Genomic DNA, 21,576 nt, shown 5'->3' with positions numbered 1-21,576 from the left:
TTGGGATCAGTTAAAAGGGCATTTTATTAACAAACTGTTTATCTTTGTTTATTTATGATACAACGGTTTGTAATCTGCAGAGATTCGGTCAAAAATTCAAGATATTTTTTTTTAAATATCTGCCTTATTTTTTGATAATTGATGGAGAACAAAAGGTCTTGTTTGTGTTTGACCTTAATTCTTTTCCTGTTTGTTCAAACCACAAACCTTTTCCACAGTCCAACATTGCCTACAGTGGCTACTAATAATGAATGTGCATGCTGTCTTACAATATGAGCAATTTATCAACAAAAGTAGAACACGAAATTCACATTTCAAACCACAGTATCCTGTACTAACATGGAATATTCACATTTCGTAATAAACAACAAAAAGAGGGAATCAGCATTTGTGCATTCCTCCCCCCTTTGAGAATTAACTTGCCTTACTCAAACAATTAGCAATATTTTCCAACCACAGGATGATTCAGTCAATCAGTCCGAGAGCTAAAAGAAGAAAAAAAACCCTGACTTGTGGGTCCTGGAATGTTCAATTGGTTGAGGACATTTTTTTTTTTAATAACAGCCTGTTGCCATTTTGTACCTGTCATCACAATAGAGTTAATCAGTAGCTTTCTCAGAATCTTGCGGTAAATTAGACATAAATCTCACATGTGGTATCCTCACCACCTGTCAACTTCTGCACACCGGCACGCAGAGGCTGGTGGGTTCAAGGCTGAGTAATTGCTGAGTTATAATCGGTCACTCCGTTAGATGGGATGGCACAGTGGGAGACAGAAGAAGTTGAGGCAGTGGATGAAAAAAAAAGCCTTGTTGGTCCATCTGAGCAGTTCCATCTTGTCGATCCGGTCGGAGCAGGTCAAACTTGTCAAGCTCAACCCTGATTACGGAAAAACACAAATGTTAAAGAAATCATTTCATTGAAACCGGACAGAAAATGTAGTCCTTTTACAAATTGAGTTGTTCAAAATCTCACAATAACATAATGAAATAGTGGTGCTGTTGTCACGCAACAACCCACTCCACCCTGTCTAAAAGTCTTTTTGATATCAAATCCTGGATGCAAACAAACTTACTCATTCTGAACTGCACTAAATCTCAACTGCTAATAATCTGTCCTCGGTCCTTCACCCAAACAGCCTCCAACTTTAACCTCAGCATCGACAACTCCACCCTGTTCGCCTCCTCTCACTGTCGCAACCTTTGAGTCCTTTTTGATAATAATCTCTCTTTCGACCAACACATCACTCAAATCACCAAAACTGATTTCATCCACCTCAAAAGCATTACGTGTCGCTGCTTTATTAAATATGTTTTTGTTGCAGCTCCGAAAAAAGGAGAGCTGCGGTGTTGTTCTTTTCAAACGCACACTTTATGAATGTTTTTCACGGTCTCAAACAAATGCAGTTACGTCTGACCGTCTCTGTGCCTTCTCTTCCTCCTTCGACTGGAGAGGCATTCATGACCACCTCGGAAAAAACGTAAATGGACTTCATTGAAACTACGAAAATGGAAAAGTAATGCATCAAAAAAGAAAATCAAGCGATGAAATCACAAAAGAAATTCTATAGCCCTCCCTACAGAATTTATTTTGTGATTTCCTCGTTTGTGAATAGAGTACACAACAAAGGAATAATTAACAAACACTTCTGAGACAGTCCAGTCTCCTACTATTTGCTGACATCTGATGGTTCTTTTGCAGCTACGCTCAAGGAAATGCCAAAATAAATTCTGTCGGGGGGGGCTATAGAATTTATTTTGTGATTTTCTGTTTTGATGGATTACTGTATTTTCAATGTTCATAGTTTCTCTGAAGTAATCGTTAATTTACGTTTTTTTGGGGGCAGTCATGAACGCCTCTCGAGTCAAATGAAGGGCTGTAGCACCATCTAGTGGATACATTGTAGATTGCGCTTTAGAGTCCAGTGCGTGCAATATATGAAAAGAATTTTAAAATAGCCCATTCAGTGAAGGTGCGCCTAATAATCCAGTGCGCCTTTTATTTCAAAGTACCGTATTTTCTACCCTAAAAGTAAGTAGCAATATGAAATGAAATATTACATTTTGAAAGTAACTTGCCCAACACTGTTGCCAAGTTTCAATAACAAAGAAACAAAAAAACAAGACCAATAACACATTTAAACAAACATTGCAAGCATGCAATAAACACAAATACATCAATCTAACGTGACAATAACCAACCTGATGATAAATACAAATGATGTCAAAATCTTTATTACCGGTATCCTATTCATGCCATTTGGAATCTAAATTGTAAGTACTTGCAAAATTGGAAATATTACATACGTACGTATATGCAACATTTTTTCAAGACAACAAAAATGTGGGCAGTTTAGTTCACAACTGCACTACATGAGCAGTGTGTACATGTGACAAACATGCATAAAAATGGCACATTTTGGAGGAAGCAGACAATACTTAGGCAAACCTCACACCAGAAAACAAGCAAACGGAATGAAATAAAAGGAACTTACAGGAAATCTGTCGGGAGTAGAAGGAAAAAGGGTAGCGGTCAATCAATGTCAGGATTTCAGAAATGCTAATACAATATAATTATCCTACTCACTTTGGTGCTTGTATTCCCCCTGCTGCATTTTCTCCAGCTGCTGAGGAGGCCTTTCGAATGAGCTGGTACTGCATTTCAGCAGCGGCGGCGCTTGAGTAGGACAATGATTTACCAAGAGGCGGATGATGTGGCGAGTGGGAAGGGTGGTGTGTGGAAGATGATGTCAAGCCCAAAGGGGTATCCGTGGAGCATGCGCGTTGTGGGTAGGGACGGTGGGGCAGGTATGGAGCAATAAAACGAGAGGGGTTGGGGGTGGAGGAGGAATGGTGGTGGCGATGATTATGAGAATGATGATGATGATGATTATGGTGGTGATGATGGGAGTGGTGGTGGTGCTGATGGTGTGGTGGACGCTGAGAAGAAGAAGGGGGTGGCGCGGAAGTTTGGCAGAAGGGCAATGGGCGATTGCTTCGCTGTGATTCCACCAACAGAGTCTCCCTCTCAGGAGGAGAGGAGCATGTCGAAGAGGCGGAACGATGGAGGAGGAGGTGGTGGTGGTGCTTGGGAAACTCGGAATGCATTTCAGCATCTCTCTGTTTTGAAGGATGGGAGGAGGAGATGTAGCCACCTGCAGCTGGAGAGCAGGGTCTCCCGGATAAAATCTCAGGAATTTTTGATCCTGCTTTGTCAAAAGCATCATCTCCAGCCATTAAGCTGTCATACGACAGGCTTCCGTTATGAGCTGGGTGGCTCGGTGGAGGAGTCTGATTTGCCAAGCTCTTGAAGCTGCTTGAGGTAGTGGTTGTTTCAGAGATCTGGGGAGCACATGTTGAGGTCTGCATGGAACCGGAGGATTGGGAAGCAACTCCTGACAGGACTACAGGGTCAGAAAATGAATTGTAGGGATGTAGAGAGTAGCCAGGGATGCCTCCTCCTCCTTCTCCGATCTCTTTTCTCTCCCCTCCGGCTACTCTCCCCGCTCTGTCAGAAGAAGCGTCTCCCCGGTCCAGGCTAGGTTGTGAACGGAAACCAGGTTGATGCCTGGAATGAACAAGTGAGGAGGTGGAGGAGGACGAATCCTTACTACTGGCTTCCCTTTCTGCTTGACTTAACTGAAGGACAAAAAAAAGAGAAAGAGCAGCATGGTGAAGAAGTTAATTCCATGATAGTTTTCAATAATAGAATGAGACTTTGGTTGTTCGTTTAAAGAAACGTTCTGCCGAAGACCGAAAGCAAAAACATTTAGCATAGCTCTCAAATTATGAGTGTCTAAATAAAATATGGGGGCGGCCCGGTAGTCCAGTGGTTAGCACGTCGGCTTCACAGTGCAGAGGTACCGGGTTCGATTCCAGCTCCAGCCTCCCTGTGTGGAGTTTGCATGTTCTCCCTGGGCCTGCGTGGGTTTTCTCCGGGTGCTCCGGTTTCCTCCCACATTCCAAAAACATGCGTGGCAGGCTGATTGAACACTCTAAATTGTCCCTAGGTGTGAGCGTGAGTGCGAGTGGTTATTCGTTTCTGTGTGCCCTGCGATTGGCTGGCAACCGATTCAGGGTGTCCCCCGCCTACTGCCCGGAGACGGCTGGGATAGGCTCCAGCACCCCCCGCGACCCTAGTGAGGATCAAGCGGTTAGGAAGATGAATGAATAAATGAATAAATAAAATGTTGGTTTTCATGGTTCTCCCTAGATGTAAAAGCCTGCCACTGAACTCTCCCCATCACAAGATTTTTAAAAAATCAGTTGTTTTTTTTATGTTGACAAATCGCTAACTCAAATTTCCAGTCATCATATCCATAAATTACTGTAAAATATGAGCAAAAAAGTATATATGCTGTTGGATACTCCAAAAAACTGGTCACGGAACACTTACCGCTTCAAGCAGTGCAACATTGAGGCATGCGACGCACTTAGGCACCCCGTTAACGATCGTACCGTTTTAAAATGATTCTCTCGGCCCTCCAGATTCCCATTCTTTGCCCGTCCCCCCTCGGTGAATTGTACAAAACAAACTCTGAATGAGAATAATGATAACGATAAAAGAGCTGATCACCAGAGCAACAAACCGTCGTTCGCTCTCAGAGATCCGCTCCCGCTGATATTGAAGACAATTTTCCCGTGTGCCCGAGTCATTTCTTTAACTTGGTCCGAGAAAATCTGTGACACTGCCGAAGACAAGTCCGGACAACCCTCCAGAATTTTTTTTACGGATTTGGAACGATATAAAATAGGTCCATTTTGACTGGGAAAAAAAAGCGGAAAGATCTCATCCCTGATATATACATATATGGGGTGTCACTTCCAGTTTGGGGTTGGAATTAATTACATTCATGAGAGAGAGAATTAACTTGATCAGAAATGGCCACGAAGCCCTCTGTTTTTTTGTTCACCGCATGTGTACATTACCTGGTTTGCATAAGCATGGGTTAGTGGTGTGTGGTTCTTTCCAGGACTGAAGGTAGGTCTGTATTTATACATTGTTGGAGTAGGAGGTGTTTTGTTGAGTAGATCGTAATCTGCGGAGAAATGGGGGGGGGGGGGTAATTTAAAAAAAAAAGAGTAAAGTGAAATATAACGGGTTTTTTTTTAATTAATTAATAAAGAAATTGTAATGGCAGCCCGGTAGGCCAGTGGTTAGCACGTCGGCTTCACATTGCAGAGTTACCGGGTTCGATTCCAGCTCCGGCCTCCCTGTGTGGAGTTTGCATGTTCTCCCCGGGCCTGCGTGGGTTTTCTCCGGGTGCTCCGGTTTCCTCCCACATTCCAAAAACATGCGTGGCAGGCTGATTGAACACTCGAAATCTGTCCCTAGGTGTGAGTGTGAGTGCGGATGGTTGTTCGTCTATGTGTGCCCTGCAATTGGCTTGCAACCGGTTCAGGGTGTACCGTGCCTACTGCCCGGAGACCAGATGACATCAGCCTGCCATGCATGTTTTTGGAATGTGGGAGGAAACCGGAGCACCCGGAGAAAACCCACGCAGGCCCGGGGAGAACATGCAAACTCCACACAGGGAGGCCGGAGCTGGAATCGAACCCGGTACCTCTGCACTGTGAAGCCGACGTGCCAACCACTGGGCTACCGGGCTGCCCTGAAAATCACTTCTTTTCATGGAATTCCTTGTTGTGTTCAGAAATACACACTGAGCACACACAGCAACACTTGAATCGTTCAACATCAGTGATCACAGTATCGGTGTGCACTGCATAGAACGATATACAGCACACCCTTCCAAGGTCTCCAAAAAGGCTGGGGACTCTGAGCTGCTGTTTGGTGGATCGGCACAAACAACAGTCCGGAAAGGCTACCCTCTTGTTCACAGGAGAGAAACCCCAACGTACAGGCGCCAAGCCGAGGGGGCAACACGACTTCTCTGCACCTCTCACCGTGGGCAAACTCCAGCATGGAAGAAAGTCCAACCCCTCTTCAGAGTACCGGTACCAGAGTTCAAGCTGTGCCTGGAGGCGAGTCTGATTATGTCTAGTCGGAGGTCCTCTGCCTCACACACTTGCTTGGGCTCTTTCCCTGCCAGAGAGGTGACATTCCATGTCCCTCAAAGTGGCTACTAGTTGAGGTAGCCCCACCTCAAGGCCTCGCTCCAGAGGTGAACTACGTCTGGGAAAGGGAAAACCTGGTCCATCATAAGGTGTCTTTTGAGCCATGCATTGCAAGTCCTCAAATTGGCGAATTTTTCCTTCCAGTCATTGACCAGATGACATTAGACTGGCAAACCCGCTACTGGGTGCATTCTTCAGCATATAACATCACCCTGACATTCTTCCAGTACAGTCAGTCATGTCCCCAGGAATCAAGTGTATTTCTGACATCTGCAGCATGTTCGATAGTGATAGTCAAAAATATACAATGTCCCCATAAAAAGATTAATGCAGGATTACTTTGAAGTAATGATTTGTTACCCTGTGAGCTCCCTCTGGTGATTCCAGGGTAGCGAAGTTCCCATTTTGGAGGAGGAGGTTCAGCATCACACGATTGGCTCTCTTGCATATCCAGACTTGATTTTGACTGAAATTATTAAAGACATCACGGTTACAAGATGTGTAGTTTCAGGACAAATCAACAACTGAATCGGAAATCAATGAAGTCAGCTTTCAGGTACGTCTTTGTCCGTGTCCTTTTCTTCTTCCGTTTGACTCGAGAGGCGTTCATGGCCGCGTCCAAAAATGTAAATTAACGATTTCTTCAATGAAACTACAAAAATTGAAAAGAATGCATCAAAACAGAAAATAAAGCGAGGATATCATAAAATAAATTCTGCAGCCCCCCCCCCGCCCGATAGAATTTATTTTGTCATTTCCTCTTTTGTGAATACAGTACACAACAAAGGAATACACTTCAGGGACAGTCCAGTCTCCTACATTTTAATGACATCAGATCGTTCTGCTGGAGGAAGGAAACGTCCAAATTAATTCTGTAGGGGGGGCTGTAGAATTTATTTTGTGATTTCCTTGCTTGATTTTCTGTTTTGATGCATTCTTTTCAATTTTCATGGTTTCATTGAATTGTTCATTTACATTTTTGCGGAGGCGGTCATGAACGGGGGAGTGTACCGCCATCTAGTGGATGCATTGTAGATTGCGTCTTACAATGCAGAGCATCCAATATATGAAAAAAATTACAAAATAGGCCATTCATTAAAAGTGCGCTTCCTAATCCAGTGCACTTTTTAGTGCGGTAAATATGGTATATAAAAAGAAAAACAAATTCCAATTGCTATCTGCATGACTTGAGTCGTGGCCACTTGTGTTGGCACCAAAAGGGACAAAACCGAGAGATAAGACGCATAAAAACCCACGACTATAACCGGATTAAATTTAGCTTTACTAATCTTATCTCACCCTATGCAGATCTCCTCGTAAACCATTATCCAGGATCTTTGCAGTTCGCTGGGCCTCAGTCAGTTGTGGCCGTAGAAACGGAGGCTGGACACACACACTCTGCACGTACCGCTTCCTTGCCAAATATCTGCAGACACAAAAGAAAGTAAATTCCCATAGGCCAGGTGGTACAAGTCATGCGCGCAGTGAACCCTCCTGACATCTGTTTGGAGGCGAGAGATGAGGGAAAACAAGCACACGTGCATGACAGTATATAAAGGCCGAGACATTTACCGTATTTTCACGACTATAAGGCGCCATTAAAAGTCTTACATTTTCTCTAAAATGGACAGGACGCCTTATAATGCGGAGCGTCTCGTGTATGCGCCGAGTTCCAAAGCCTGACTGAGAGCACCTCTGGACGACACGCTGTTTATACAGAGAAAAGGCGGCGTGAGTGACGACAGGCATGCGGAAGTCCACCAATGAGTGAATGGTGGGCGCGTAAGAGGACGCTAAAGGCACGTCCCTAGCAGGTACCAGTCGCGTGAGTACATTGTAAAATGGCTTGATCCTCACTAGGGTCGCGGGGGGTGCTGGAGCCTATCCCAGCTGTCTCCGGGCAGTAGGCGGGGGACACCCTGAATCGGTTGCCAGCCAATCGCAGGGCACACAGAGCCAACCATTCGCACTCACACTCACACCTAGGGACAATTTAGAGTGTTCAATCACCCTGCCATGCACATTTTTGGAATGTGGGAGGAAACCGGAGCACCCGGAGAAAACCTACGTAGGCCCGGGGAGAACATGCAAACTCCACACAGGGAGGCTGGAGCTGGAATCGAACCCGGTACCTCTGCACTGTGAAGCCCACGTGCTAACCACTGGACACCACATTTTATTCTTTTTTTTTTTTTTAAATGTCCGTGGACATCATGACGCACTTGTGTGAAGTCGAATGCCTGGTGGTGCTGTTCTAAGTATAAAATAAAAATGGAAATGTGAACCTGGGCGCTTGTGAACTGCAGAGGACATGAGCGACATTCTTCCAACAGCCATTGGTAAAAGGGTTGACACCTCCTCTGAACTTTCCCGTCACCTAAAGAGAATAAGAAGCAACAGAGGAGCGGACATCTTGAATAGAACAATTAGAGTGGATTTCAAAATATTTGCGGTTCACCATTCACAAAAGTATCTGCTCATGAATTTTACCACCAGGACTTCAATGCCTGTCAAGCAGTATTTTTGCCATCACATAATGTCTGCACACACACTCATCAGCTTGATGGCTGAGTCTGGCGTGTTGTTTGTGGTTCCTAGCTATTTCTGCTCAGACACTCGAGGTCTTTTGGAGTTCAGGGGGTCACTCCTTAAACGTTTTTATGACTCTGTGGTGGCCTCAGCCATTCAAGTCAAGTCAAGTCAACGGTATTTTTGGAGCATTTTCAAACAGCCATCGCTGCATACAAAATGCTGTACATGGAGCGATTTAACATACACAATAAACAGTAAGACGAAATAACACATTTCCACCAATAATTGATCCTCCAATCCAAAGTAATTGAAATGGCCGATAATAGTTTAAAACAGGGGTCACGGACTTAATGGTCGCTGGCCCGCAAGGACCGCATAAGTAGCCCACGAGCCTGCTCTTGAAGGAGCTCACCCGGAAACCCGCAGCATCTAAGAGCGGGACAGTGAGAGACTGGACCAACTGGTCAGAAGGGCCAGCTTTGTGGGAGGTTTCACTCTCTACTGCAGGGGTCTCCAACGTGGTGCCCGCGAGCACCAGGTGGCCCGTGAGGACCACACCAGTAGCCCGCCAGTGCTAGGATTGTGATTTGCTCGTAGAAATTATGATTTAAAAATGCAAACATGGGCAGTATTATAGATTCTATAGCTACCTATTTAGCTATCTAACTAGCTAGCTACAGTATATATCTAGCTAGCTAATGTTCTAATATTATTAAATGTAATTTGTACAAATGTTATTTCAGACGCGTATCAATTTGGTAGCCCTTCACACAATCAGGACACATGAAGTAGCTCTCACTCTCAAAAAGTTTGGTGACCCCTGCTCTACTGTGTACAGTCCATTTTTTTAAATTGTTTAAAAAAAAAAAATTTTGCATGCAAATACTTGTTTTGTTTTTTTTCTACTTTTCATCTTTTTTGCTGCAGTAAAATGTGAATTTCTCCATTGTGAGACAAATAAAAGTGTTTTTCTTCTTCTTCGACTCGTCTCCACGAACACCATGGTGTGGGTCATGCGCTGCAACACTGACCTTTGACCTAGGCAATTTTTTTTTCAACATTATCATTTCCAAATTTACATGAATGCAAGTGTGATGTAAAAAAAATGACCGTTAAGTGAAGCTATTCTTTTGTATTATTTATGCATGTATTTATTTATTTTTAGAATAGTAAATGTTAGATCGAGTTCCCGGGTGAGCTCCTTCAAGAGCAGGCTCGTGGGCTACTTATGCGGTCCTTGCGGGCCAGCGACCATTAAGTCCGTGACCCCCGTTTTAAACTATTATCAGCCATTTCAATTACTTTGGTTTGGAGGATCAATTATTGGTGGAAATGTGTTATTCAAGCTTCTTTTGGTTCCTATCACCCATGAGCAGTGGTGGTTCACAGTGGCTTAATCAGCATGTGAGGGAGACCCCCAAAAAATAAAAAAGGGACGTTAAAATATTTTCTACCTGTTCATTAGTAGTTCTGCCCCTTCCCACAAGAACAATGTGGAAACCAGTAAGACCTGCAACTGGAATGAAGAACAGGCCTGAAACACACATTACAGCCAACCTGAAAAGGAAGAACGTTAAGGAATATTTTGTCTGTTCATACTCTCATTCATCCCGGTCATTTGTAGTCGATACACATTCAGGATTTTGGGGGTCAAACATCAATTAAAGAACATTCCATTAAAAAAAACGAACTAAATAAATAAATCAATCGCTGATCTGATCAAAAGATGGAACAATAGGGCTATTGAAAGAATTTGTTTATTTACTGGACAGGGATATACGTGCGTACTGTTTACTAAGCATCAACAGAAGTAAGAGGTGTTCCGATAGTTTTACGTAAAAGTGAATCACCCAGAAAAAAGTGTTCACGAGTCAGGCAGTTTGTGTGTGTGTGTGTGTGTGTGTGTATGTTTTTGTTCATACATTACATCATCGCCTCTACTTCTTAAATTTCAACGATGTCCATCATCTTTTCCCTCTTTTGACACCCTTTGTAGGAATTTGAATAAGACAAATGTTTTGTTCAGTCACAAGCTGCTTGTCGTACATTTTCTAGCTACGCCATCTTCATGAGTTTCTAACATTCCCGTGATACTATAACTCAGAATATCCAGATGACAGTAGATCGACTTTACCCAACATGGGAGTGGTATGTCCAAGCGAAAATTCAGAAACAACAAAAAGAGCAATGTGTGCGCTATGATGAGATGGCTATTATACCTGCTGGATATATGAATTCAGATGTCAATGCCTCTGATATTACTCAGATCATTCTCAAATGTCAACATTGATACGTTAGTAACTTCAGTCATTTGAGCCACTATGAGCAGAGCGGTTTCTCCATGCAGCAAAAGAAACGTAATACAATGACAATTGACAGATCACACCAATATCTATAAGTGGCTACCAAAATTAATTTGTGGTGGCTTGCCAAGGGTAAATATAAAATGTGGGGAAAACTGCGGCCGAAAAGTCTTATTTTGCCGAGCCGATGAATGACTTCACTGACTGATGAATGATTTCATTGATAGGATCGGTGAATGAAAACATTATGGCAAAATCACAAAATGTGCATAAAATACAAAACAGCAATCTGATATAGTGGATGGTTGAAGTGTAGTCATTTTATTCTGACAGTGATAGCATTTATGATTTGGAGCACACCTCTGGCTTAAGAGAAAAGAAAAAATGTGTTTTTTTTTTCACAGCAAAATTTAGGCTTGTGCTGTCCGAGCTAGTCTACAGAATGTGCAGCTCCTGATAAAGCCTGCTCGCATCTTCTAAGACGGGCATGTCCAAAATCCGGCCCGCGGGCCAAATCCGGCCCGCGGTCGAATTTCATCCGGCCCTCGGCCCCTGTCATAAAATCAGTGCCGTCTGGCCCGCAGGTTGGGCGCAATGGAACACGTGTTGCATTGACTGAGGTCTCGTAGACTGGTGAGTGATGTTTCATAGAGTACTGCTTCCCTCTAGTGGCTAAATGAGTAATAGCATTCACTAAATGAGTAATAGCATTTAGACACTAGAGGGCATCACTCACGAGTTAACAAGACATCACTCCGTGTTTATATTGACTGATATGTCACATTTCAAATGATCCTTGCAGTTGTGGATATGTGTATTGCTTGTTCATTTCCCTGTTGTTCGAGTCAAAGGTTTTGTGACTATTGAAAAGTCATGGTGATACATTTTATGTTTCAAATCAATCAATTTGCACTCAGGAGACTTTTGTTTAAGAAAAAGTCAAGTGAATAAGCAGTTGCATGTGATATACCTGTTTCAAATGAACCAAAAGAAATTCTTAAGATTGTTGAAATTAAAATAAAAATGGAAATGTGAAACAGACTGGCTTACTAAAATTTGTTGAACAATATTGTTGTTCAATGTAAAGCATGTCAGCCAAGGTCGGCCCCCCGACATTTTACCACATAAAATCTGGCCCCCTTGGCAAAAAGTTTGGACACCCCTGTTCTAAGACAACCAGAGCTGGCCACTTTCGATCAATTCAATGCCCTGCGCAGACTACATTACGACATTGAGTGCAAAATTGAATGAGCCATGACGAACTTACTTATTCGTTAATCACATTTTCATTTGAAATTCAATAAGCAAGGAAACACATCCGGGAAAAGACCATTCATTCAAAAGGATACGTGACAATCGCATGCAGGCGATCAATGTACTGGTGATGATAAAGGATGAAGAGCAAACCAAAGCCGAACACAGCCATGATGTGGGCAGTCAGGGAAAGGAGGAAGAGGAAGAAGTATCGGTAATTTCTCCTGCCAATGCAGTTATTGACCCATGGGCAGTGGTGGTCAAAGTCCTGTAGAAGCAAAGAAAATATCTTTGAGATCAAGGCCGAGGCACAATGGCACCACAGTTGTTTCACTGTTCTCATTGAAATTTAAAAAAAAAAAGGTAATACTTTAATGCTTTTGTTCTGTTGATGTTTGGTATGGACTGTCAACATATACAGTTTTTTAAATGAACCGTATCTTGTACTGACCCGGCCCATCTGTCAAATTTAGAAATCAATGTGGCCCCCGAGCCATATGTTTGCCCACCCCTGGTCTATTGTTTTTATTCCACTTTACAATTTTGTGCCGTTTTGTGTTGGTCGATAAGAAAACTTTCTGAAAACTTTCATAGGGTATGAATGCTTTTTGAGGCAGTGTACAATTTAGATCCTATGAAGTCTTTGAATTTTCCATATCGCTGCGAGTGTGAAGCAAGTGTGAACACACCTCAACACAGTTGTCACAGACGGAGCAGTGGGAGCAACGCGGTGGTCGGTAGAAGCGACAAGTTGAACACCACTTCATCCTGACCTGGATCCCTCTGATCTCCACAGTTTTATAAAGAGGAGCACGAAAGTCATCATCCTTGTCTTCATCCTCCGCAGCTACAATGCAGAGAGACAGACCAAAAACCAAACAAGTCAACTTTAAAATGGGTAAGATTCCCATTTTATTATACCTGTCCCAGCTTTTTTGAAACGTGTTGCAGCTGTAAAATTCAAAGGAAATGACGACTTGCTCAAAACAATAAACAATAAAGTTCATAGGCAGATAAATGCCCACCCATTCGCCTACCTCGTGGAAAGATGCCCGGATCCATGAACGTAGCCATACAGAAGTTGGCCAAAACAAAGAGGAAGATGATGCCATTATAAATAGGAACAGCTACGGAGAACCGCTCTGAAAGCCACGGACAACTGCGTAAAACAAACACAAACAAAAACACCTGTCAGAAAATTGATGGTAAAAAAACCAGTGGCCATATTTCATTTAGAAAACAGCATCACTTAAAATAAACACTCAAATTGGATTGGGATAATTCATTTGTTATTTCAAGACCATGAATTCCCAAATTTTATCACGCACGAATTGCAATGACAGTCTGGTATAATTAAACATTTAGAGCCAAAACAGCAAAACATTGGAAAATTGAGAGGAGAATAATAGAGAGTGAAGAATTCATACAGTTGAGCATCTTAGTACGTTCTTGTGTCATTATAAATGTGGACATTCCATTAAATGTGGAAATCAATTTGTCATGCTGGCTGCCTTGGCCACTGTGGGGCAGTATTACGACATCCCGCAGACACAAATGTCACCGCGACTCTCAGTGACTCGGTACGGGGCAATAATATTAGTCGCTCTTTGCAGAGGATAAATAATGTACACCATCATCATGTGTATCAAAACTTGTGGGGTGAGGTGACACTTTTCCTTGTTGTTGGATTTTGTTTTGGTTTTCAATTCAATTCAATTTCAATTCAAAGTGTATGTCTTTAATGGACATTACACTCAAGGACTGTTCCAGTTTTTCAGCCGCCTATCTTGATGACGTCGTGATCTACAGTGAAAGTTTGGAGGACCCTCTCCTGCACATCAAGACTGTCCTTGGGAAAATACAGGCGGCTGGTCTCACCATTCATGAGAGAAAGTGCTCCTGGGCACAAGAAGAGGTGAGTTACATGGGCCGTTTGATCGGGAAAGAGAAGATAAAGACCCAGGTGGAGAAAGTGAAGGCTGTGGAGAAGATACCAACTCCCAGGACCAAGAAGTACTTGATATCATTTCTTAGACCGGTTGGTTGGTATAGAAGGTTTATTCCACATTTTGCTACCCGACCTCACAAAGAAGAACATCGAGTCTCCTCTACCATGGACAGCAGCCTGTGAACAAGCTTTTAAGGCCTTGAAGTTTTTCATCTATCAAGTTTCTATGTTGCAGAGTGCAGATTTTTCCAAGGAGTTTCTCGTGCAAGTGGATGCTTCAGATGTTGGTCTTGGTGCAGTGCTGGTACAAGGCAAGGAGGAGAGGCCCATCCTGTTCCTGAGTAGGAAACTTTTTTGAAAGGGAGATGAAATACTCAACCATTGAGAAAGAAGCTCTAGCCATCAAGTAGGCTGTCGACTCCCTTTGTTACTACCTCCCTTGAAAGAGAATTCCAATTACAGACTGACCATCGAGTTCTGAAGGGGATGCGCTCCATGCAACACCAGAAGGCCAGAATACCGGGGTTGTGTCTTGCCCTTAAGCCACACCAGTTCACCATTGAGCATTGCCAAGGTAAGAAAAATATTTTGGGGGGAAATTGGGGGAGAGGGGGTGAGCGATGTCATGATGACAAAAGACACATAGAGTCAAACCTCGGTTTTCGAACGTTTCTGTTCTCAACCAAATCGGTTTTCGACCAAAAATTTCAATTTTTTTTGTATACCTCGGATTACGACCGAAAATCAGTTCACGACCAAACTTGAATGAGCCACTTGACTCCTCTCGCCTTCCTTACACGAGGAAGTAAGAAGAACGCTTCCTCGGGTAGCGTTTAATTGTGAGCAGATGTGTTCAATGAAGATTTTTTTTTTAGAGAGCGCGGTTTCGGTTTTCAAACAAATCGGTTTTTGAACAGCCTTCTGGAACGGATTATGGTCGAAAACCGAAACCGAGGTATGACTGCATTACAAATTCAGGGTTTTTTTGTGGTTTTGGAGGGAAGAAAGGTGCACATTTCTCTCCATCCAAAAGTGTTACTATGTGATATCAGTGTGCGGTGCTTAATACGTCTGTTAGACACTAATTGTTTCGGGCAAAAGTAATTGCAACCACTTGGGAATGGCCAATTGCAGCTTGGACCTGATTGGCCTGAAGTTCAAGTGAATTCCCTTTAAAAGAGGGATGAGGAAGTCACTGCGGCACCGGAAAACTTGGAGAGCAGTGCTGCACGTAGTCTGCTAAAAACTGATCAACTGTTGCTACTTGAAATAAAGAAAAGTGGAAAATCTCCTTCCTGGATCCTGGCTGGATTGCCTTTTTATCATGTTTTTCTTTTTTTCACCTGGCCTGCCGTTTCGCCACATAACATGTATAATGTAAAAAAAACAAGAATATATGTGTGTGTGTGTTCTTGTACTCACAACATTGTGAGGACCGGCACGAGTTTGTGTGTGTGTGTGTGTTTTGGACCTCATTGCCATACGTGCATGGGTGAAAAACACTTACGTGAAGCAGAAGAACAGCGTGGTGGAGCCAACCAGGAAGAAAGTGGCTGCTGACACAGGAACATAGCGTGACGGTTGCAGGAGTCTTTTGGACAGGTTCATAGAATGGGGCAAGGGAGAAGAGGCTGGAACCTGTCCTTCACTCTTATTACGGTCACCGGGCATCTCTTCCTATCCGTGCAGTGATGTGTTGGTTCTCAGCTGCAATGCTGTGGGAGTCGTCATTCAGTTTAACCTTCCTACTGGTGTACCAATTGGATTTGTGATTTTGGACTTTAAATTACGGTTCACAGAAATAACAGGCTCATTTAAAGAGAGAACACATAAAATGAATCCAAAGGGATGTGAGAGGTAACACAGTTCCCCGTCTACTGGACAGAAAAATAGGTGACCTTCAAGAAGAAACCAATACCAAAAAAAAAGTTGAATTTTTTCGACAAACTCCACAGATGTCGTCTAAATGGGCCTTATTAACATCTTGAAAAAAGTGCAATTATAGTGTTACCCAGGAAACATTAACATCGTTTTCAGTCTTGATCAAATGTAATCATTGAATGAAGAGTTTGAGCTTGAATGCTCAAAAGATGTTTTTGATTAATATAATTACTTTGCAGGTTATGTTTGATCTGTTGGCTTTATAAAAACAACAGATCGGGGTAACACATGTCAGTAAACAAAAGGAAAACCTGCTTTTTGGAAGAAACATTTGAAACGATCTTTGACATCAAAACCTTCCAGTGTTTCTCATTGTTAATCACACTGGCTTGGAACTCAAACCACATTTGAAAATGTGAGGTGTTGTTTTTCTTACAATAATATGCAACTACTAAACATATTTGAATCCAGAGCATATGCGACTCTTTAAAAAAAAAAAAACGCAAGAAACAAATTGCTTTCAGTCTAACGTTCATACAAGGCACAACAGTCTGGTTAATGTGCTCATCCTAAAGCTCGGTTTTCTTTCGTGTGGGCATTTCTATGAAATAACAGCAGTTGATTCAAACCTCCCGAAGTATGAGCTGCACCAGAGATTGAATTGACAAAAAAGAACTGAAGGTGGTGAACTTCAGAAAACTGTTTCGCTGAAATCTATTGGTATCCATGTCAATTACATTTTCATGAGCAAAATTAAACTCAAATTAAAATCTGAATGCAAATAATTTGCAGATGTATAAGGTGAGATCGGTAAAAGGTAAAATCACCAGCTTATGTGAAGATTAATTTATATGACCACAGTGTCTGCACTGGCTGAATTTTTCTACCATGTTAGCAAAATTCCAAGCGTGCTTTCAGGCTTGCCCTTCCAGCTATGCGTCTCCAGTGCCCACACAGTTTCCATCCTTAACAGTCATCAATGGCTTTTAGAAAAACCAAGAGGAAAAAAAATCCTTTGTTTGAAGCATTGATGAATCTTGGGTCACAGATTTTTTGAAGTTATGAGATTTTTGAGGATATTGTTCCCCTGCCCAAAAAAAATCTAGAACCAACAAGCGCTTCCTCCAAAGATCTAATGTCTCCTTGCTGGACAGTTTGGATCCTTTGGTATTTGGATTTGAAACATTGTGAAAAATTCAGTTCAAATAGTTGTCCATCCAAAATATTCCAGTCTGGGGATTGATCAGGCTACTGCACCTGAAGAGACACAAAAGGGAAAAATGTTTGTCATTAAGTAAAACCAAATAGTTAACAATATAAGGCGGTCTGTGTTAGGGGTGTGGTGGTTGAATAACATTATGGCAACTTTGCCAATGTTAATTTTTGTCAATTTTAGGGAAGTTGCGATGATGTAGCAATTTCTCAAATAATCCTTATAAATCCTTAAAAAAAACATGTACCTATTTGTCACAAGACCAGAATCCAACAGAGGGATCATGGGCACATTCAAGTGAACTACAACTCGTCTCTGTCTGTGGTAATTGAATTTGGTCCACTGTTTGAAACCCAGCCTGTCATTTGGGCATTAAAAAACACAAAGACTAATGCAGGGGTACGGAAATATAAGGCGTAGAAAAAAAAGTAGTGCGTTTCCGGTAACCCGACCGACCGAGAATTTCTATGTGGAAAAAAAACTTTACGGTCGGCATTTTTTTTCAAACACCCCTCTACATTTTTGCGTAGAGGGTTTACATCGGTGCGAACTCTCGCGATATTTAAGTTGAGCGCGTGCGTCGTTTGCCCCGTCGTCTGTCAACAACATTGAAACATGGCGGCGGCCGCGATCTGCGACGACAGTTTAAACCGCGTTTTCTGTGTTACAGTTGCATTCTCGCACCGTAATGTTAAGAAAATAGCATCCATTGATGCATCGGAATAAAAATCAGCAAACTATTTGATGAACACCACGGGCCGAGTAAACACCGATGGCGGAGGAGGACGTCGGCGGAGGCGGCGGTGCGCCCCATCTCCCGAGTCCGAAGCGGGGAGAAAACTAAATAGGTGGCGGCGGCGATGGCCGCGGAGCGGCGGGTTCAATATCTTCTTGTTTTATGTTTTATGCTTATTTTGTTTGGCCTGTGATTGGCTGGCAACCAATTCAGGGTGTCCCCTGCCTACTGCCCGCAGACAGCTGGGATAGGCTCCAGCAACACCCGCGACCCTAGTGACGATCAAGCGGTTCAGAAGATGAATGCTTATTTTGTTTAAATTTTGATAGAAAAAAAAAGATTTAAAAATAAAACTTTGTCCGACCTACCGACCCTATGCTGAAATTTCATGTTACCGAAAACAAACCATCTTTTTTTGTTTGGCCTAATGTTAAAGTGAAACAAAGATTTTTTTCCTAGACTTTAGAAAGATCGGTTTGTCTGGCTTTGAAGCGATTGATATTTTGCATTTTTGCCATATTGTGTTCTCGACCATATCTTAAATTTGCTGATCAGTCATTGCTGTCACTGTTCGCCTCCGTAAAAGAAAACAGTAAATCTGCAGTGTTTTCCACATACACATGAAACTGTGGTAGGCCCAAATGAATTTTGGCCACTAGTAAAAGATTTTGGAGCTACCTGTCAAGATGTGATATGATCACTGATAACTCTCATTGCGGCACAGAAAGCCACTCCGCTGTTTGTGAGGTACTTGTGTGAGTTCATGTCTCTACTCACCACAGCAAAACTAATTGTTTACAGAACAAGTAGCAAGCCTATCTATCCTTCAACACTTTCAAGTTTATCATCCATTTGAAACCAGAAACATGGCTCCTTTCCTTCTCTTAAAGCAGTCATGTCCAAAGTCCGGCCCGGGGGCCAAATCCGGCCCGCGGTCGAATTTCATCCGGCCCTCGGCCCCTGTCATAAAATCAGTGCCGTCTGGCCCGCAGGTTGGGCGCAATGGAACACGTGTTGCATTGACTGAGGTCTCGTAGACTGGTGAGTGATGTTTCATAGAGTACTGCTTCCCTCTAGTGGCTAAATGAGTAATAGCATTCACTAAATGAGTAATAGCATTTAGACACTAGAGGGCATCACTCACGAGTTAACAAGACATCACTCCGTGTTTATATTGACTGATATGTCATATTTCAAATGATCCTTGCAGTTGTGGATATGTGTATTGCTTGTTCATTTCCCTGTTGTTCGAGTCAAAGGTTTTGTGACTATTGAAAAGTCATGGTGATTCATTTTATGTTTCAAATCAATCAATTTGCACTCAGGAGACTTCTGTTTAAGAAAAAGTCAAGTGAATAAGCAATTGCATGTGATATACCTGTTTCAAATGAACCAAAAGAAATTCTTAAGATTGTTGAAATTAAAATAAAAATGGAAATGTGAAACAGACTGGCTTACTAAAATTTGTTGAACAATATTGTTGTTCAATGTAAAGAATGTCAGCCAAGGTCGGCCCCCTGACATTTTACCACATAAAATCTGGCCCCCTTGGCAAAAAGTTTGGACACCCCTATCTTAAAGCTTCAGGTTCCTGGTGAATGTCTGTTGTGGGTCACCACATAACCCGTCCCAGAATTCACCACAACAAATGCAGACAATCAAACAGGTAATCATAAACAAGTTAAAGAAAAAAAAACAGTCAATGCAGTGGAGATCAAGCGGCCAAAACAGTTGCGCTAAACAGGTAGGGGATTCAGAGTCTGGGTTGGCTCTGGAGCTGCGTTGAGGGCAGAAATCACAAAGGGAGATCTGTGACCAAATCCGGTGTGCCATTTCCAGTGAGCTCAAATCAAATGCAGTATTAAAGTGTTCCTGTGGCAGCATGTTTTCTCATGATCATGTATCCTTGGCCCTTGACTTAATTTTTGTAGGTCAGTGAAGGCTAACCTTTCCAGCACCGTTTGCACATCATGCCTTCGCCATTGTATTTTGAAATTTTGAGGCAAAAATCTATATCCAATTGATATATTGCAGTAGTTTTATAGTTGACCGATTGATCTTGACGACAAGATTTTCACTTTGACTTGGGTAATTGTATTTTTTTTTCAAATTTGGATAACTCGGGACTGGTTTGATCAATTTGACAAATGGAATATATATTTTGTATTGTTGTTTTAATTGTGGTGCACTTGATGAATCCATGTTATATGTCATTTAATCATTGTTGAAAAAAAAGTCCAACTCCCTCTATTAATATTAATTAGTTAATTTTCTTGAAGGGCGGCCCGGTAGTCCAGTGGGGTTAGCACGTCGGCTTCACAGTGCAGAGGTACCGGGTTCGATTCCAGCTCCGGCCTCCCTGTGTGGAGTTTGCATGTTCTCCCCGGGCCTGCGTGGGTTTTCTCCGGGTGCTCCGGTTTCCTCCCACATTGCAAAAACATGCGTGGCAGGCTGATTGAACACTCTAAATTGTCCCTAGTTGTGAGTGTGAGTGCGAATGGTTGTTCGTCTCTGTGTGCCCTGCGATTGGCTGGCAACCGATTCAGGGTGTCCCCCGCCCACACCCCGAAATGATCTGGGATAGGCTCCAGCACCCGCCGCGACCCTAGTGAGGATCAAGCGGCTCGGAAGATGAATGAATGAATTAATAATTTTCTTGATGACAAGATTTTCACTTTGATTTGGGTAATTGTTTGGGCGGGGGAAGCGGAGAGGGCGATTTTATTAACTTCACATTTAGATATCTCTGAACTGGCTTGATCACCTTGACAAATGAAATGTTTTTTTTTTCTGTGGTGCCCTTTTTGAAACCATGTTATATTAGGTTTAATCATTTTTGAAAAAATGCCCAACTTCCTCGATTAATTGATTAATGGAGTAATTAATACATTGATTAATGTATTGATTAATACAGTTTAGCGGTGGGCACCCTCCAGCATAACAACGTCTTCTTGTATTTGATTAGAACAGCAACCAAATGTACCGTATGTTTAACACTAAAGCGTCAGTACCCTTGGCGATGTGAATTGCTCGTTCTTGGCATTTTACCGCTCACAATTCAACTCACCTGTGAAGGTTCAGATAACAGCTCTGGGTCCAAAAACGCTGCGGTTAATCCAAATTATGACTGCCGTTTCCATTTATCAGATCATGCAAGCAGCAGTCGAACACATCCCCATAAAATCCATTCTGCACGCTCGCAAAAAAGAGTGGGTTTGATATATGATGGTAGCTTTTCCATTTTTAGAATACGGTGCTGAGCTGGCTGGCTTGCTAACTAGCCAAGCTAAGTGTTCCCATACGTCAGGCATTTGCTGGGTTCTGGATGGTGAAGGGGTGAACTGTTAGGATTTGTGTCAATTCTCGCCTTCGTTGCTGTAATTGGAGTTCACAGAATATTTGGCAAGATAGATTCCGACGGTTAGTGAATTCTACGGAGGCAGACATTCATCTGAATCCCATAACTGACGTCAAAGAACATGAATTACAATAGAAAAAAGCCCTGATTGGGTGACAAAAGGCTAAACCCAGACCACCACTAAGCTACCCCACCCCTGCGTGTGCGCGTGAGTCTCTCTCTCTCTCTCTCTCTCTCTCTCTCTCTCTCTGTGTGTGTGTAATGGTCTTTCCAT

At 42.6% G+C, this 21,576-nt stretch overlaps 1 protein-coding gene across 2 annotated transcripts; it reads right to left on the bottom strand.

Annotated features, from left to right (window-relative positions):
- Window positions 1-2,208: 2,208 nt before the first annotated feature.
- Window positions 2,209-21,537, bottom strand: LOC127612918 (palmitoyltransferase ZDHHC5-A-like). 2 transcript variants are annotated; one of them, XM_052083772.1, is made up of 12 exons: window positions 21,012-21,537; window positions 15,622-15,829; window positions 13,204-13,325; window positions 12,856-13,013; window positions 12,262-12,434; window positions 10,064-10,166; window positions 8,363-8,454; window positions 7,377-7,503; window positions 6,438-6,543; window positions 4,929-5,038; window positions 2,587-3,638; window positions 2,209-2,501 (listed from the first exon to the last, which is right to left on the bottom strand). In XM_052083772.1, exons 2-12 carry the CDS (start codon window positions 15,783-15,785, stop codon window positions 2,450-2,452), a joined length of 2,259 nt encoding a protein of 752 aa, XP_051939732.1. In that variant the 5' UTR covers window positions 15,786-15,829; window positions 21,012-21,537; the 3' UTR covers window positions 2,209-2,449. The 2 variants fall into 2 exon arrangements, with proteins under 2 accessions (XP_051939732.1, XP_051939731.1); XM_052083771.1 differs by having other exon boundaries at window positions 15,622-17,252; window positions 21,012-21,536.
- Between the last annotated feature and the right edge of the window lie 39 nt (window positions 21,538-21,576).

This window comes from Hippocampus zosterae, chromosome 13 (genome assembly GCF_025434085.1).
Source record: "Hippocampus zosterae strain Florida chromosome 13, ASM2543408v3, whole genome shotgun sequence".
Lineage (NCBI taxonomy): Eukaryota > Metazoa > Chordata > Actinopteri > Syngnathiformes > Syngnathidae > Hippocampus > Hippocampus zosterae.
Note: the sequence above shows the minus strand (reverse complement) of the source record. Positions and strands in the feature narration are given on the sequence as shown.